This window comes from Protopterus annectens, chromosome 13.part0 (genome assembly GCF_019279795.1).
Source record: "Protopterus annectens isolate FY-2018-M chromosome 13.part0, PAN1.0, whole genome shotgun sequence".
NCBI lineage: Eukaryota > Metazoa > Chordata > Ceratodontiformes > Protopteridae > Protopterus > Protopterus annectens.
This window is the reverse complement of record NC_056747.1, coordinates 846247442-846265839: the sequence shown is the minus strand read 5'-3', so window position 1 is coordinate 846265839 and position 18398 is coordinate 846247442. Positions and strand designations below refer to the sequence as shown.

Below are 18398 nucleotides of genomic sequence, written 5' to 3'. Positions count from 1 at the left end.
CTGCTTAATGTCTAGGCTCAAAGTACATTCTGGAATGTGATGACTCAGCAGCAATACTTCCCCCTCCATATGAGCCAACAGAACCTGGGAGACTGGACTCAGTCTAGTATGCTCCAAACATGTGCCCAGGCAACTCCAAAGACTACCATCTCAAATCAGGTTTGAGCTCTTGCCAGTAAACCAGGGGATGACCACCACCTACATCCCAGAATGCACTCCCCATGACAGCAGCTAGGGATGCACCTCATTCAGGCATCTTATTGTGCAAAAAAGGACGAGAACGACTGATGGGAGATTAAATTCTAACTTGTCAAGGATAATCCCAGCACCTATGGGACTGTCAAGCTGCGTTTACAATGAACATTTTTTTAAGAGGGCCAAGTTCCAGCCTCCCCTTCTACTTCTTCTGATGGTGCAGTGACTGTGGCCTGAGGCTGGGCAATGGACAGTCACCAATCCCAACTTAAGAAACTTTCAGCCACTAACATTCTCTGTAGTGGGAGACAGGCCAGAAGTTTTTCCCTCCCGTGCCTGTGGGCGGCAGGATAACACCAATTCACAGGAAGCTCCTCACAAGGTACTAAAAAGAGAATGCCAATGCATGTCCTTACTTGCAATTCTATAGCCACAGAGATATTAGTCGATTTTTATCAAGGCATTGAACTCAGGAATACTTCACAGACATCAGCATCAAGAGTCAAACTACATACACAGCAAAAAAAAAAAAAAAAACACACAGGAGTGAGATTCACCTATGAAACCGTGCAGTTGGCACACAATGTTAAGCCATGCAATAACACCAGGCACTGGCCCATAAAAATGTTGAATTGTGACCGCTGTGCAGGATGAATTCAAGTTGAAGGACCCCATTCAGGAAAGTCCTACATCTTTCATCATTCCCATTTACTACAACCCCAGAAAAAGCATCTCAGTTTCAGAAAGTCAGTGTTAGCAACCTGACAGACTCCACTCGTAAAAATGAAGCTATCTCTTCTGAGGCATTACAGTAGTAGTGCACTCCTATCACAAGTCCTGAGAAATCAGGCTAACAGATTAAGAACCTTTCTCCATATTACCCTCAAAGACAGCTGTAATCTTGATACTAATTCTAGCCAAGAAATGCAATTATTTTCACAAAAGAAAAAACAAAACAGGGTAACAAAGAACTCATACTTGATCATGCCATCAAAATTCAAGATTATAGACAAATACTTCACTTTAGGAAAAAACTGCTAGGACCTCAGTGAGTTGTTCACTTTTAGACTTGATATGAAAAAAAAAAAACATTTTGTTACAGTCTATAACCTGGATAACAGCCACTCCTTGTATGCCTAGCGAACAATACCTCACACAGCGAATAAGGACATGCAACAAGAAGTGTACCCTCCTCACAGAAACCTGAAGTCACTGACAGACATTAGCAGATATATACCCATTATATGAAGTACTAAACAAGTGGGAATAAAAAGTGTCTCAGTGAAGTAGCTGTCAGAAAGAACGCTCAGCTTCTGTTTGCACTCAAATGTTCCTCAGATCTAGGAGTCGCTAACATACTATCAGTGCTGAAGAATAAGACTGATGGGATGCAACCTACTGCTGTATCAAAAAGTAGAAACCCAACTGTTCTTTGACAGGTCCTCTGCTACGTGGAGGAACCACCCACAGAGCCAGGAGAGAGAGCCCGTAGAGTTAATGGATAGGAATATCACTGATGACACTAAGTGGTCCTCGGATTACTGCCTGTTTTCCATCAGCAGGTAATTGACCTCCCTTCTCAACAATATCACTCTCTCAATGAGCATTCATGCCATCACTACTTCACCCCAAAAAGGGCAAACAGGAGCACTGTTTGTTTTGGAACAACTCATCTGGGGCATCTGTGATGTGGTCTCGATAAACTGCCTACAATATTGCAGGCTTTATCATGGTAAAAATGTGAAGCAGAACAAGGGTACCTGTTCTGCTTTGCCAGTCTTCTAAACATGTTCACATATTCCAGTAGCTGTACTGAACTGCTACTACAGAATCCAAGCAGGCGGAAAGCATGCTCAAACCAAAAGTAAGAGCTTCAAATCATTAAGTAAAAACTTAGACAAAATGGACTGGAGCTCCCAAGGGTCTTCTCCTGAGGTTAATGACAGGATGTCATATGGAGATGGCCATCCTGCTAAACTGCTCTTTGATCAAGCCAGCAGGGCTCCCACTGGAGAAGGATGATTTAGAATTACTGCAATATCTGCTAGATAAATTATTTAAAGATGATTAATTGACACAATCTATAGCATGCAAGGATGAAAAAAGTGAAACACATAAAATATACCTTTTCTTCTTTTGGCAGAGGGACCACCACACATGGTCAAAGTTCCAAAATAGGACTGTCTGGAGATTCCAATAATACCATATCGCTCAATGAAATTATCATAAGAAATCCTACAAGTAAAGAAAAAAAAGTTAACACTGCAAAACACATACTTAATGTTAAGATTCTGACAATGCTGTGTGTTACTCAAAGCATTTTTCTTTTTGTGACATCATACACTTGGGTACCCCACTGCTATTATGATATCATGATTATAATATGATGTGGCCCCAAACTCTGATACATAAATCTGTTTTTCTTAACTTTTCCCTTCCTTACATCTGCTTCTTTTGTACTACAGAAGCTAGGCCAACGATCTGGTGCCAAAGTGACCAATGATCCTTGTCTGATGAGTATACTTGCACTGTTTCACTGGTATGTCATGTCTCACATGGAGCTAATGGCATGACATACCATAACAGTAACAAATCTCGCTTTAAACTCTACTTGCAGGATTGGATGCACAATAGATTATCACTGCTTAGCATTCATGCTCTCACTCACAGTGTACACCAATCATTACTGGTTCCATGAGTCAGCCAGCCATTGCAGAGATCACACCTTTCCCCCTCCTCATTAACAAAGGACAACCATCTACTAAACAGTTTTTCCCCACTTGATTAACCCACCAGTGACCTTAGGTCCACTACTGATGGACTTTGCATCAATGGGCTAGCTTCAAAGTAGATTTTTTTTGTACATCTCGTTTCAGCACAGTTATGATGCAAAACGCAAACTGTCACTTTACCAGTCTAGCTCAAACAAAATACAGTTGTGGGATTCTCACCATAACTGTACATGTTTGAGTAAGATCTCTGTTGTAGTAGGACTCATTACACAGGAGATTACACTGCCAGGTGGGCCCATTTACCCTCTGACGTGACCAAGTTTTTGCACGTACCCATGCAGACACCAGATGGAAGTATGGCACAATTAGAAGAGATGCAACTCCATCTTCAGATTTTTTTTTTTCTTTAAATTGGCTAGAGAGGACAGCAATAACTATGTTTTAGAAGCACACTCAGTGGGAACAAGGTTATTTACTGATCCCAAGACTAGCGTAAGATGATGGAATCGAACAGGAGTGCCTAATACAGGATCAATGAACCCCCTTTCCCATCAAGTATAAAGCAAGTTAGCCAGCCTGATAGTATGCATGAATAAAGCCTCAAGTGCGACACAGGTGACCAAAGTTCAGTTAGTGGCTTGGCCATCTGCTGGTAGGGAGGATGGACATGTCTATCTTGGCAGAAGGAACCAAATTTGTCAACTTCCTATTGGAAGACTATCAGATGCTGCCACTCAGATGCCAGGTTGGAAAGCAGGAGGTTACAGCAGATGTGGTCATCCTATAGGGCGTGAGGGTGGGAAAGTGCTCAAGATACTCCCCATTGCCCACACAGCCTGACCATCACATCAGCACGTGGGAGAGACTGATGACTTACAAAAAAATTCAGCTTGGCCACAGTAGGACATGTCCTGCTTCCTTTTTCCTTCTCCCAACAGAAGGGCACTATGCAACCTATATGGGCCTACAAAAGCCTTTTTCATTTGGAGGGATGTGAACCATCCAAAGGGATACTCTGGGGTGCCCCCAAATCAGTGTTAATGGGACAAAGGATAGAGTTGACAGTAAGCTTGACCCCCCCCCAAAAAAAATACGCATGCATAGATACATTTTATCTTTGTCTATGTCTTAAGATCCAAATCTCAAAAGATTGACTACCCAAAATACCGAAAACTCAAAATATTGAAGATGAGAATTTTACCTTTCTCCACTGTTGTGTGATCTCACAGTTGGCATATATAATTAGCAGGGGGTATGGAGGGCACAACCCCCCTGCATTAAAAATGTTTTCAATACTTTGAGTTTTCGATATTTTGAGTTTCACTCGAACTTGTGATTTTATAGCATAGAACTATATGTGTATATAAAAAGCAAGTCACTGTTGCATGTTTTTTGGTGCGTGTGTGTGTGTGTGTGGGGGGGGGGGGGGGGGGGATTAGTGAGAAGCAGCATTTACCTCAACATTTTTTTTCCCTTCTATGTGCAGTTCCCCACCATCTCAAGCCCATTTGCTCCCTCATGTATTTATGGTTCACATAATGGCAGAAGCCAGATGAAAAGTCCATTAACCACGCAGCCATGCAGATATTCCTTGGTAGGGTATGGGGCACTTTATGTCTTTAGACAAGGCTATCACCTCGTAAGATTCCTCAGGACATCATATTTTATTTTATTTACTTTATTTGCAGTTGGTTTACCAGGATAGTCCATTGGGCCAAAATGAACCCGTTTTCAATGGAGTCCTGGGGAGAAAAGCTCCAAACAATCAAGGTTATAGTAGGTTATGAATGATAATTATACAAATGTAAAAAATATGAATGATAATTATACAATTTTAAAAAAACAATTCAAGCAAACAAATAGTACACAAATGTTACAACTAATACAAAGTAGTGATTGAAACTAAAAAAGGAATAGTGCAAAGTACATATTTAGAAGTCATTTTGTCCTAGGATTCAAACACTTAAATGAGCAGCGTCATATATTCATACAAATATCATAATAATATTCTTGCAGATATCATAATAATAAGAATGTATGAGTTAGGAGTAATGAAACAGAAAATTGCTGGTGTAATCAGGGGAAGTAAGGAAGATGGGAAATGCCAGTGCTAGTTATGTGGGATGGGAGCAAGAGCATTCCCAGAGGGATACTAGATGAGAATGAAGAGATTTTTTAAAAATAAAATGGTTAGAGGTGATACGAATGGATGGTGGCAGGGAGTTCCAGAGGCGTGCCAGACCACAGGATAAAAGATTTTTGCCTGGGGGACAAGTTGGTTTGTACACTTCTAATAGATTTTGGTTATTAGACCTTAATACTCTATCAGGTAAGGTGCATTTTAAAGGCAGAAGAAAGGGAGGGACAGAGAGAGGGGTTGAAAATCAGCTTGTGTGCAAGAGTTAGTTGAGTATAGGTGAGAAGATTGGGTAAGTTCTAGCCATTTTAGTTTTTGGAGAGAGGCGCAATGGTGGGTACAGGACTTATGGGTGGTGGCAAACTTGGCAATTTTGTTGTAGCAAGAGGAAAGTTATGTTTTCAGAGAGGACTGCAGATTAGTTAGAAGTGGAGCTCCGTAGAGAAGGGAGGGGATAAGAAAGGAAGTAGAGAGAGTAATTTTGGTGGCAGGAGTAAGGTAATGATTTTGTCGATAGAGCATACCTAGTTTTTGATGTGTTTTTTTGATATTTAGTTGTAAATGGGAGTTGAATTTGAGCTGGTTGTCAATTTGGACCCCGAGTAATTTGGTCTCTGAGACCAGTTCCAGAGGTGTGTTATTTTGACTAGTAATATAGAAAGTGTTTATATTGAGGGAGGTGACTTTAGAGGGTGTAAAAACCATTAGTTTGGTTTTAGAGGCATTGAGTGCTAGGTGATTTCTTTTCATCCATTGCTCAGTGGTTGAAAAAGCATCTCGAGTAAGCTTTAGAAGTGTATGGATAGATGTGGCAGAGCAGATAATAGTTGAATCATCTGCATATTGGATGATGTTTGAGAAAGGGATAGAGTTGCGGAAGTCATTTATAAATATATTAAAGAGGAGGGGACCCAATATGGAACCTTGGGGAACTCCGGTTGGGGTATTAAGAAATGAGGAGGTGGCCTTTTTCCATTTTACTGCTTGAAATCTATGGGATAGGTAGCTGGAGAACGAGTTCAAAGATGAAGGAGATAGGTTAAGTTTTGAGAGTTCAGTTAAAAGCAGGCTGTGTGAGATAGTGTTGAAGGCCTTAGAGAGGTCTAGTAATAGGGCAGAGACAAATAGACCAGAGTCCCGGGCTTTGTTAATAGTTTCAAGGAAGGAGAGGAGGGCTGTCATAGTGCTGTGATTTGGTCTGAATCCATGTTGTGTGGGAGTTAGTAGGTGATTATCTAAGGGATGTGGTTTGAGTTGAAGTTGGATACACTTTTCAAGGAGTTTAGAGATGGGAGGCAGGATAGCAATGGGGTGGAAATTAGTAACATTGTTATTGTTGCCCCCTTTATGTAATGGTATGATAAAGGCCTTTTTCCAGATTTGGGGTACTGTAATTTCTTGGATAGAGCGGTTGATTAGAATGCTAATGGGGTAGGCAATTGCTTCAGCAGCTGTGCTAAGAAAGAAAGAGGGGATATTATCAGGAGCATTAGTGCATGGCTTTAGTTTTAGAAGGAGTTTTTTGATAGTAGAAGTGGGTATAGTAGAAGTGGGTATATATATTTGAACCCCTAGAGATCAAAGTCACCATAAATAAGATTAATCATCTCTTGATAGCTGGCTGTAAAACACAAAGTTCTCCTTCTGAGCCTGATAGCCATCTCCATACATTAGCTGAAATCCCCATTAAACCCAAATCCTTTCAATTGGGAGATTTCAGCTATAGATTAATAGTATGTACAATGCTTCCTTGACATTATAAATTCTAACCAAAAACCAACCAGAAAGGCACCAAAGAGTTTGCAATAATGAATGTAAACTCGACTCCTTTGGTGGAATAGGCAGCTCACTTTGCTACAAAAATAAACGGTTAACAGTTTCATAGTGTTTTCGTCCTCCTGCAGCAGGACAACCTGTCTGATGAAGTCCTGCTACAGGACGACGAAAACATGGTGAAACTTGAGTTTATTTCTGTAGTAAAGTGAGCTGCCTATTCCACCAAAGGAGTCGAGTTTACTTTTTTTATTACTGCGAGCTCTTTGGTGCCCTTCTGGTTGGTTTTTGGTTGGTTATGAGTTTTGCTAAAGGCACCGTTTTCCTCTGGTTTGTCGTGGATCTTATTAGAAATAACTCTCTTACAAATAACCAACTTTCTAGGAACCCCAATATCCTTGATACAGTCCTCAAAAATATGGCTATTACTTACATGTGTCATCCTGCCTTTTTAAAATCAGACCACAAATTCGTGACTTTTCTTTAAAACTGGTGATACTTCTCCTGTAAATATCCCTGTGCTTAGGGACTTCAGAAAAGCAAGTCTAAATAAATTCTACTGTAATCTTATTCTAATGGATCCTATTGCAAAAGATGGTTCTTATATCCCTGACTTCTACTCCCACCAGTAACTTTACTGGTAAAACACAACACTATCTGCACCAAATGTAATGAGAAATTTAAAAACAAACCCCTTATGATGGAATACCCATACAAATAAGAAAGAAATTACTTCATGCTTACAAGAAGTCTCATTCTATGCATCTTAAGAGCACATTAAATCAAACTAGTAGAGAGATTAAGGGATCCATTAGGAAGCTCAGCAGAGAATGAACTTAAAATATCCACTAAAACTAAACATAACAAATCTTTAACTGTGTTACGAAGTTAAGAATGAATACCAAACATTGCTAGTTCATAACACTGCACACACTAACCCAAAGGGAATCGCTAATATTCCGGCTGTTGACAAATTTACTGCAATTTTTACTCCATCCAGAATTAGTGATTACAGAATCCACAGTCCCAGCCACCCTCTAATTACTATGGAACAAGTTCTCTCAGCCCCCTAAAGCTACTACCACCTCATACAATGACACTGATAATATACCAGGTTGCCAGATTATCAGAGCCAAATATGGCATATCAAAATTTCCCACAATCTTCTTTTATCCAAACATCTCCACTGGTTACATTCCTGAAGCCTGGAAAACAGCCACTATACAAAGGTGGCCCAACCGCAGACCCTGGTAACTACAGACCAGTTCACACTAGCCTTGTATATAAAGCTATACATCATCTCAGACCTCAATATGGACAATGAAAATCTCAATCCTGGACCATCAAAAATTTGGTTTTATCAAAGGAAAGTCCTGCTTCTTTTACCCCAATAATTTCCTTTAAAAAGTAACCAAAGCAGGGGAGAGTTGTTATGCAGTGCATGCAGCATAAGGCCTTTGACAACTATCCTTATGCAAGCATTACTGAGACTTTTAAATCTCAATACAAATCATTATGCATGTGTGGTTATAGTCAAGGGGCGCCACTTCTAAAAAAGCATAAAAGTTACCAGTGGTGTACCACAGGACTCTTTACTGGGCCCTCTCCTATTGGCACCCATTACTCAGACCTTCAGGACAACACTCCTACCTTATGGTTACACAAGTTAGAAGACAACTGTAAAATGGATGTTATTCGATCTTCCACCGACCCACAAGTGTTCCAATATGAGTTAGACCATGTTAACATTTGGCGCAAGGACAATGGTCTCAAATTAAATATGAGAAGTGCAGCACAGTTCATTTTATTAAACGTTTTCACATACCATACAGGTGACACACCCTTTTGCAGCAACTGTCAAAGAATCTATGCACTCTTGTTGATAATTTCTTTTCAACCCTCGTGTCTCCCCCAATAGTTTGGAAAGCTCATCCGATTTCTAGAGGCATCGCCACTAGATCAAAAAAAAGTATTCTACTTCCCTTCACACATATCTTATTGGATCCATTACTGAATAATGTACCTTTTGCCATGTATTTGTCTAAACATGTCACTAAATTTGAGATACCTCAGATTCATATATGAAAAAAAAATCAGTGGCCTCAAAAATCTTCATTATCAGGATAGACTGGCAGCCCTCTCTCTGTACACAGTCTCATAGTTTCTGACATGAAGATTTGTGCCCAGACTTTCATGCCATAAAAGATCCAGTCCTCTCTGAACTCCCATTTCTTCAAAGAACAATTGGTACCTCAAATATCCAGTTAAAGGAACTAATCCATCAGGAGATGAGACACGCTGGTGTGAGAGATTCATATCCCAAATTATCCCTAATCCACGGAACAGTCTTTTACTACATGTCAAACAAAGAAGCACCCTAGCCAAGTTCAAGATAAACCTAGACAATTAGATGGGGAATCTCATTTTCCCCTGGCCTACCTTGGCTTGCCCAGTTTGTGGCTGGAGGGAACTTTTGAATTCAAGTTTTTGGCTAGGCTTGTAGTGATTCAGAGACTGACCTAAGAGCACTTATCTTACCCCCCCCCCTGAATGTATGAGATCTTTGCTCCCTTGCCTACATCAATCACATGTAGGATGAGTTTTTTTTTTTTGGCCCTTGGTCCACTTGTGGTAGGATGTGGTCATCTGTATCACTGAAACGGCCTAAAATGCCTTCCTCTTGTGTGCACACATTCCCACCCATATGCTCAATGAGGGCTACTGTTACCAGCTTGGTAACACCAAGACCATGTCTCCTGGTCATACCCTGCATCTTCAGCATCTGAAAGCCCTAGTTTCCTGGTGGTAAGCAGCAAACTGTACCAGCAATTCCTCCTCGCAGGATGGACCAGCAGGAGTCAGCCACTCACTCCTATCCTCTACCACCTGGTTCTTCCAGTGCCTGAGACACTATTCAAACTTGGATCATCTAGATCATAGTCAGAACCAGAATCTCAGTGTGGGGAATCCAAAAGGTCTTGCAGGACTGCTGAGGCAAAACTGGTTTGGCTCCTGCAAAATATGTCCAGTTTGCAGTGCCTGGAAAAAGTGTTAATGAAGTCCACTTAGCCGTGTCACAAATACCTTCAACAGAAACATTCCTGAGAAAGGTTAGCCACAAAGAAATGCCTCTGCTAGGATACCCAAAGACTTCATAGAACACTCAAGAGGAAAAAGTAAACCAAGATGTTTAGTTAAGTGCTTTTGTCTTAAGACATCTTCATGGTAACAAATACACTTCTAAAACCAGTATTTATACCAAATTCAGAGTAATTCATTAAAGTTTCTGTCTTGCAATTTCTTTGTGGTTACTAGTTAGTGCTTCTGCCTTGATGACGTTCTTTGGTTTCCTGACAATGGCTGCCAGAGTGGCAGCTGCTCTGATAGAATGAGCACAAATTTGCCCTTGTAATGCCTTTCCACGATTATCATGGCAGAAATAGTACAGCCTAACTACTTCAACAGAGCTTGCTTGGAGTACATTTACCTTGTTGATCTGACTTAAAGCCCACAAATGTGGTCCATGGTCATTCTTTCTAAAATTTCTGGCCATATCCACGTTGCAATGTAATTGCCTATATGCATTAAGGTGGTGAACAATCTTCCTCCCTTTATTCTAAGTCTTGGAAAAGCTGAAGAACCTTTCCCCCTTATTCCAAGGCTTGGAAATAATGGTAACTTGATGGTATGACTGAGCACCTCTTCTGCTACACATTAGGCATGAAAGATGGGTTGATCCTTAGAGCTCCCTGTCAGAGTAGAAGACAGTGCGAGAAGCATTGTGCACAACTTGCAATTCAGAGACTCTCAAATGTTTTATTTATGGGCTGAAAAACTTTCAGATCTGATGCTGCCTGTTCAGTCAGGAGCAAAATTCATATCTTAAGGTAGACTGAGTACTTTCCTGACAGGTCATAAAGTAATTTTACTGATGGGATCATGTTCAAGGTACAGTTCAAAAGTAAACAAGCAGATATGACAAAGATGCCCTTTAACTGCTAAATAAAGCCCCCTAATAAAGGGGGCTAACAGACACAAAACACTGTTGATTATGGCTCTCTTATGCTAGGTAGTTGTTGGGGTTTACAACCGAATGAGAACCTGGCCAATTTGGTTAAAGACTGTGTAGTACCCTGCTTCCTAGCTTCTTTTAGGATCTGCTCAGCCTTTGCCAGAAATAATTTCTAAATTTAAATCAAGGTTCTATCTTCCAGGCAGCGAGACATATATGCTTTAGATTCAGGCACACCAGAGATCCCTGATGCTGTGATAAACTGCAAGACTAGGACAGACTTTGGACTTTCATTACTCAACACTTTGTGATGGGGAAAAACAATGTTTCCTTGGCCAGAGAGGGTCAGCTAAATCACCATGGCTCTGTCCTGGACTGCTTTAATGCTTGGATATATAGAAGCACTGATGGGGGTATTAAAAAGGATCTTTGTTCCATGGTGTGGAGAAAGCATCTACCTCAAAGGCTGTCCTGTATGGGAGCACAAAGCAAAACTGGGAAATCTGGTAGTTCACTGGTGATGTAAAAAACACTATAGCTGGAGTGCCTGATAACCCTGTGAGTAAATAACTGAAATTCACCATTTGCGGGGACTGGACAATGATCTGCTCAGCTGGTCTGCTAGAATATTCTGTGGACAGGCTGTAGTGAGCTCAGAGTAGAATATTTTACTTGGATACAAGCTCTCAGACCAAATCTAGTCTGCACAACTAGTATGAGAAGCTATCCCCTTGCTTATTTACGTACACCATGACTGTCTACAGTCAGTGAAATACCCCTGGGTGTAACACCATTCTCAATATCAATACTACAGTAATTGCAGAGCTCCTTCATCAGAGAATCATGTCGCTTCAAGGTTTAGTATTCACTCCTAATACCTGATCAAAAGCAATCAAAAATCTACTCCTTTTATCTCCACAAAGGGCATCTGTGGTTTGACTTTCAACTGAGCAAACCACCACCACGATTCCTTGTGAGTACAGGAGATGAGGAGAATCATGCTTTCTGCAGAGTGCATATGTTTGCATAAAGTGGCAGGTACCAATGAGGAATTCTCATATGCAGTCTTATACGATGAACAGTGAAGACCAATGAGGGCATGCAACTCATGTTTTTTTATAATGGTACCTCAGTCATGAAAATGAGGGTTGCAGCCTGTGAAGAAACCAATTAGCACTGCCATTTATTTTCCATTTGTGGAGATGCCATACAATTCAGGTGTTCAGAATGGATCCCAAAAAGCATTTCCTTTGCAATTGGGGGGGGGTGCTGAATTTATGAAGGTTGAGGGAGATCTCCAGTCTGGTGAAGCATGGCACAACCCAGGGCATTTCCACTGAGCCTCTGTTTTTGCTTGGATCAGGTAATCATCCAAGTGCAGGTAAAACTGAGAAGACCAGAGCAAATTGCTTGCTACAGTGGGAGCAGTGGGCAGTTCAATGATAAAAAAAAGGGAAACAAGTGCTTGGAGCCAGCCAGGAACCAACCTAAGAAACCTTGTACCCTTGGTAGATAGGAACATGCAAATAAGCATTCTTCATGTCCAGAAAGACCAAACGGCCTGTAGAAAGAGAAGTGCAAAAAGCAAGTGGAGAGAGATCATTTTGAAAATTCTGACCACCAGGAATTTGCATAAAAGTTTGTATGGACCAAGATTAGGCTCCATGAACCATCCTTCTTCTGAACTAAATGAGTCTGCAGTTGAACTCCTGCCATCTTTTTGTGACAGGGGCTATTTCTATGTACGCTGTCACAAGCATGCCTTTTACTTTTAGTTCTGCTAATGACTTCTAGTCTGATGGGATAAGGAGGTATCCCATGAAAAGAATTGATTTAATAGAGATGGACAGACATATTAAGATCAATGAAAGAAATACACTACAGAAAGTCAATTTGTTTGTGTCTTTCGGCTTTTCCCGGTTAGGGGTCGCTTGTCAATGCAACCCAAAAAGTTAGAAGTTTAATAAAACAAATGAACACAGTAATTAGGACTGTCCATAGAGATGCATGTGATATAATAGACATAAATAGGATACATTACTGTGCAGCTAAATTAACAGATAAAAGTTTTACCACAAAACATATGGTAGTAAGGGAAAGGAAGGGGAGAAATCAAATACCATCATGGAAGTACTGAACAGAAAAAACTATAAAGCAATTAAGACAAGAGTGACATTGCTGGAAGAGTATAGAGTAGGGAACAGATACAGAACAGGGAACAGATCAACATAAATATTCAAAGACAGACATGATAAAAGCAATGCACAGTATCAAAACAGATCAGGATCTATTGTGCACCATCACAAATAATAAACTAAATGTATCAGTACAGGCAGACAAACGTAGAGAATATACACAAATAAATTTAAAGGAAAAGTACAAAATAAGCAATTTATTGATGACCCAAAAAACTGAGAAAGAATTGGGAAAACAAGGCAAAAGGAACTGAACCACCACCAAAAAAAGAATAGATAGATTAATTTTGCAGAAATATTTATGAAGACCTTGTGGAATACAACAAAAATGCTAACTGGAGAGAAGTAAAAGAAATAAAGAATAAGAAGTTCAAATGTACAGGATATGCAATGGGATGAAGCAATGGCCAGAGTGATTGAAACAAAGTTAAGAAAAGCTCTTAACTGGAAAACCCCAGGCCCAGATGCAGTACCCAACTTATGGTTAAAAGTATTAACATCTTTACAGGAATATATAGCCCTGAGTAAGAACTATTTATATGCACACCCCAAACAGTCACTAGCCTGGCTAACAGGAAAACCAATACTCCTACTTAAGAGTGAACCTGGAAGCTATCCTAAAATCCACAGACCAATAACTTGCCTTCCAGTGACATACAAACTATACACTGGAAAAGACTACGACAAAATGTATAGTCATTTCAAAGAAAACTCAATCGTGGCAATAGAACAAAAGGGTAATATAGTAATATGGAACAAAGGATCATTTGATGTTAGTCATAATACAGAACTGTAAAAAAGGGGAAAAATACAAGTATGGCATGGATAAACTACAAAAAAAAAAACATTTGACAGTATCCCACATTCACATATAAAGAGAGTGCTTAAAAATGTACAAAATACACCCTACACTGATGGATTACATTACAGTGACCATGAAACAGTGGCAAAAGTATAGTTGTGCACACTTACCATAAATGTAGATGTTCAAGTGTATTCACTGTTGCAGTCATTACATTTGGGGTTACCTGCAGGTAGCCCTCAGTCGGCCTGAATATCAAAGTCTTGGATTCCTGCATCTGATACTGTCTCTTCTTCCATGACGTCAGGTTGTCAGGGGTATAAAACATGCAGCTGACACCACTACATCAGTTTTTCTTACCCCAGATGTCAGGTGCCCCCATAATGGGAAGCAATTATATGTTAGGTTACACCTCCAACAAAAAGCAAATACATCAGAAAGCTTAAATACACCAAACAAGAAGGAAGGTAGAGCCAAGAGAAGTTGGGGGGCTGGAGGGGGGTTAACCAGGACTGCAACAGTGAATACACTCGGAACATCTACATTTATGGTAAAGTGTACACAACTGCACTATGTTCTTCGTGTTTCACTGTTGCAGTCATTACATTTGGGTTGATTCCCAAAGCTAAGGAAAGGAGGAGGAATTTAGAGAGCATTAGGACCAGCTATTAAGCCCTGCAAGACTGCAGTGGCAAAACCAGCTCTGGATTTAGAAAAAAATAGGCAAGTGGTAATGCTTGGTGAAGGCATGTACATGATACTGCTGGGACAGCAGGGAAGGTGTCTGAAGTAGGTGCCATGGATCCAGCAGTATCATGCTGCGCAAGAGGGGGTACCAGTGCTGGCGAGGCTAGTCTGGTGCAACAAGAATTGTCCTTGGTTTGTCCCGTTTGATCTTTAGCAGAACCTTTGAGAGGAGAGGCAGAGGGGGAAAGGCATAAACCGAGAGGCTTTCCCAGGTGAAGGACAGGGCATCCACTTTCCAAGCTTGACTGTGGGGAGTCCTTGTGCAGAATTTGTCCAATTGGTAGTTCTGACAGGAGGCAAACAGGTCTATCTCTGGAGTCCCCCCAATTGTTCAAGAGGTTGAATATTTTTGTTTCCAGTTTCCATTCGTGTGGGCCCATGAGATTTCTGCTTAGGTCATCTGCCAATGAATTTAGATTGCCTGGCAGGAATTGAGCTTGTAGGTGCACTTGGTAGCTCAAGGCTGTGTTCCACAGAGCCATGGCTATTCTGCAGAGAGGGTAGGAATGGGTTCCCCCCTGCTTGTTTATGTACCACATAACTGTGGTGTTGTCCGTCTTCACCAATAACTGTCCTGGAAGGATGTAGTCCTTGAAGGCTGTCAGGGAATTCTGTACAGCTAACATTTCTTTTTGGTTGATATGCAGGTGCATCTGACTCTGGTTCCATTTGCCCTGAATGCACTGCCATGCCAAGTGAGCCCACCATGCATAGTCTGATGCATATGTAGTCAGGGTTTGGGCGGCAGGGGGTAGATTGAAAGGGAGCCCCTTGCTGAGGTGGCAGGCCTCTGCCCACCAAAGGAACTCTGTCTTTATACAAGGAATGATAGGAATCATTGTTTCCAGGTCCTGAGAATGTTTACACCATAGGCTTTTTAGATACCATTGTAGTTTCCTCATATGCAGTCTTGCATATGAAATTAGTAGAAGGCAAGAGGCCATGAACCCCACGGCTTGCAAAACTTTCCTTGCAGATAGCTGGGTCTTTGTGGCCAGTAGTTTGAAGGAGGCTGTCACACTTGTTTCTCTGGCGTGAGGTAAGCCATCTGGGAAGTTGTGTTCAAGCTTGCTCCCAGGAATACAACCTGTTGGCAGGGTACCAGATGAGATTTCTTTTCATTTATGGTGTACCCCAGCGAGGTTAGAAGTTTCTTTACAAATGAAAGATGTTTTAATAGCATGTCCTGGGCTTTCTACCTGAATGAGACAATAGTCCAGGTATGGGTAAGTTTGAATATTTCTCTGCCTGCAAAATGCAATGGCTGGAGCAAGACACTGAGAATACCCTGGGCGCAGTAGATAAGCCAAAGGGAAGTGCAGAGAACTGGTGCATGGAGCCTGCTCTGAAGCGTAGGTATTTCCTGCAAGATTCTCTTATTGGAATATGCAGGTAAGCTTCCTTTAAGTCTAAGGTTGCCAACCAGGCATCTTTGCCTAGCATAGGAAGCAGCTGTTGAAGTGTTAGCATTTTTAATTTTGGGATTACCAAAAAGGTGTTTAGAATAGAGAGGTTTAGAATAGAGAGGTCCAGGATAGGACGCCAGGAGCGGTCTTTTCTGGGTACCAGGAAAAGTCTCGAGTAAAAACCTTGTCCCCTTTCTTCTGCTGGGACAGGTTGAATAGCCCTGATACTTAGAAGAGAGAGAACCTGCTATTGAGCCTCTCCCCACAGATTTGGAGGTTGGTCTGGCCAACCGTTTGGGGTTGGTAAGGTGTGGAAGTGGAATCTATATCCTTGCAAAACAATATTTAAAACCCATTTGTCCTGGGTAATGAGTTCCCACTTTTTTGCATGCAGGGCGAGCTTTCTTCCTAAGGGAGCAGGCAGTTGAGCAGAGCTTGGAAGGGTCAAGGTTAAGTCATTGTGACATTTTTCCATAGGGGGTTGTCTTACTACCTCCAGCTTTGGAAGTGGGAGCCCCCCACTACTTAGGCCTGTGTGCAGCCTAAGACTGTAACCTAGGTGGCCTGCTGTTCCTGGGTTTGGACTGAGAAGGCCTGGAAGAGACTGGAAAGGACCAATTCTTAGAAGGCCAATGCCTACTAAATCTGGGAGGCTGTACTTGCAGGAAATCTTTAACAGTTTGCATAGATTTAGCTTTTTCCTCCATCTTTTTAAGGACTTCTTCTGCCTTGTTGCCAAACAGGTGGTCTTGGTTTAAGGGAGTATCCAGTAATTTAGCTTTAACATGATCTGGCAAATTTTGCTCCTTAAGCCAAACATGCCTTCCAAGTACAGACCCAGTGACAGCAGCCCTGCAAGATGCTTCTAAAGAGTCAAAACCACATTGCAAAGTATGTTTACCAACTTGTTCAGCAGAATGCATCAAGTCCTGTAATTCCTTATGTTCAGCACAGCCCGGAATCAACATAATTTTCTGTTTAAGTAGTCCCATAATATACAGCTGATACTTTAACATATGAAAATGGCAATTTAAAGCCCTAATGGCCAAAGTAGCAAAAGTGTATACCTTCTTACCCCATCTGTCCAAGGCCCTGGAATCTTTATCAAAAGGGGTAGGGTTTTTGGCAGCAGTAGCCTTTAGGCCCTTTGGTCCTTGGAAAACGGTCTCTGGATCCGCAGTAGGATTCTTGAAGACGAACTTGTGAGAGTTGGGTACTCTGTAATACCAGTCAGGTTTTCTGGGAGCTGGATGTAAAGTGTCTGTGGTCAGGCTAGATTCCAAGAAGACATCTACAATATCCAGAACAGGAGGGATAGCTAAAGACCTCTGTTGAGGGAGGAGTAAGAATTCCCTAAGCCTCTTTTTGTATTAACAGTAATCCTGGCTTTCCCAGCGGAAATGCTCTCCAAGAGTGTGCAAGGTTTCACTAAAAGAAAAATCTTCTGGAGGGGAAGCAGAGGGAATGGAATCCTCTGCATCAGAATCCTTACAGGTAGATAAGGGCAAATCCTGGTAATCAGAAGAAACAGAAATTTCAGAATCCTAATCAGAAGAATCAGAAGGAAAATCAGTTATACGTCTCTTAGAGGGGGAAGGCTGGCTTCCTCTAATTAAAGTAATACAGTCTTCAGCCATTCTAAGCATTTGGTTTTAGGCATATGGGCCTGACCATGCAGTTTGGACATCTGTTCTCTAGGCGTGGGTCAAGCTGGCTTAAAATGCAAATCTGTAGGCCTGAATACACCCTCAAAAGCTGGTGCCTGCACAGCGGCTACAGACCCATCCAAGGTAGAGACATCCGCAGGTTTCATAGTCGAAGAAGCATCTCACGTCATACCGGACTCTGAATGGGTCTTAGTAGAGGCCTGCGAATCTGAAGTAGCAGGTATCAGGGGCTGCGAAAGCGCCTCACTGAGCACTGGCAAACTGGTGACTAGCTTAACAGAAGCATAGTCGGCAGTTTTGGACCTATGCGGTCTGTCTCTGTCTTTATCCTTGCGTTTTTTCGGAATATCGGTAGTTGGATGGCTTGCTGAAGCCATTTCTGGATAGTTAAACAGAGTACCAACATAATTTGCTGCGAAAATAAACTGATGACGAATGGTTCGGGGGTTGAATAAGGCACAAAACTGACAGCGAGGGACGTTGTGGTCTGGGCCTAAGCAAGGAATGCAGTACGAATGAAAATTGAGGTATTTGCTTTCCACAGGTAAGACAATTGTTAACTTTTACTGACATCACTTAAGAGCAAGAAAAAGGATCCCCAATGGGGTATTTAGCTTTTTTCAAAGACTTCGGTTCTGAAACTTTAAAATGAAAATTTCAAGAGTCGGCCAACCGGCACTTGCGAACCGCTTCTGCTTTAGGCACCACGCAGCAAGAAAGACTGATGTAATG

General features: G+C 41.4%; 1 protein-coding gene across 1 annotated transcript in view; it reads right to left on the bottom strand.

Annotated features, from left to right (window-relative positions):
* MYO19 (myosin XIX) overlaps positions 1-18398 on the bottom strand; it is a 1187636-nt gene that overhangs the window by 464016 nt on the left and 705222 nt on the right. Inside the window, exon 13 of the mRNA XM_044054569.1 lies at positions 2321-2430. Coding sequence (XP_043910504.1) covers positions 2321-2430 — 110 coding nt within the window. The remainder of the gene's footprint in view (positions 1-2320; positions 2431-18398) is intronic.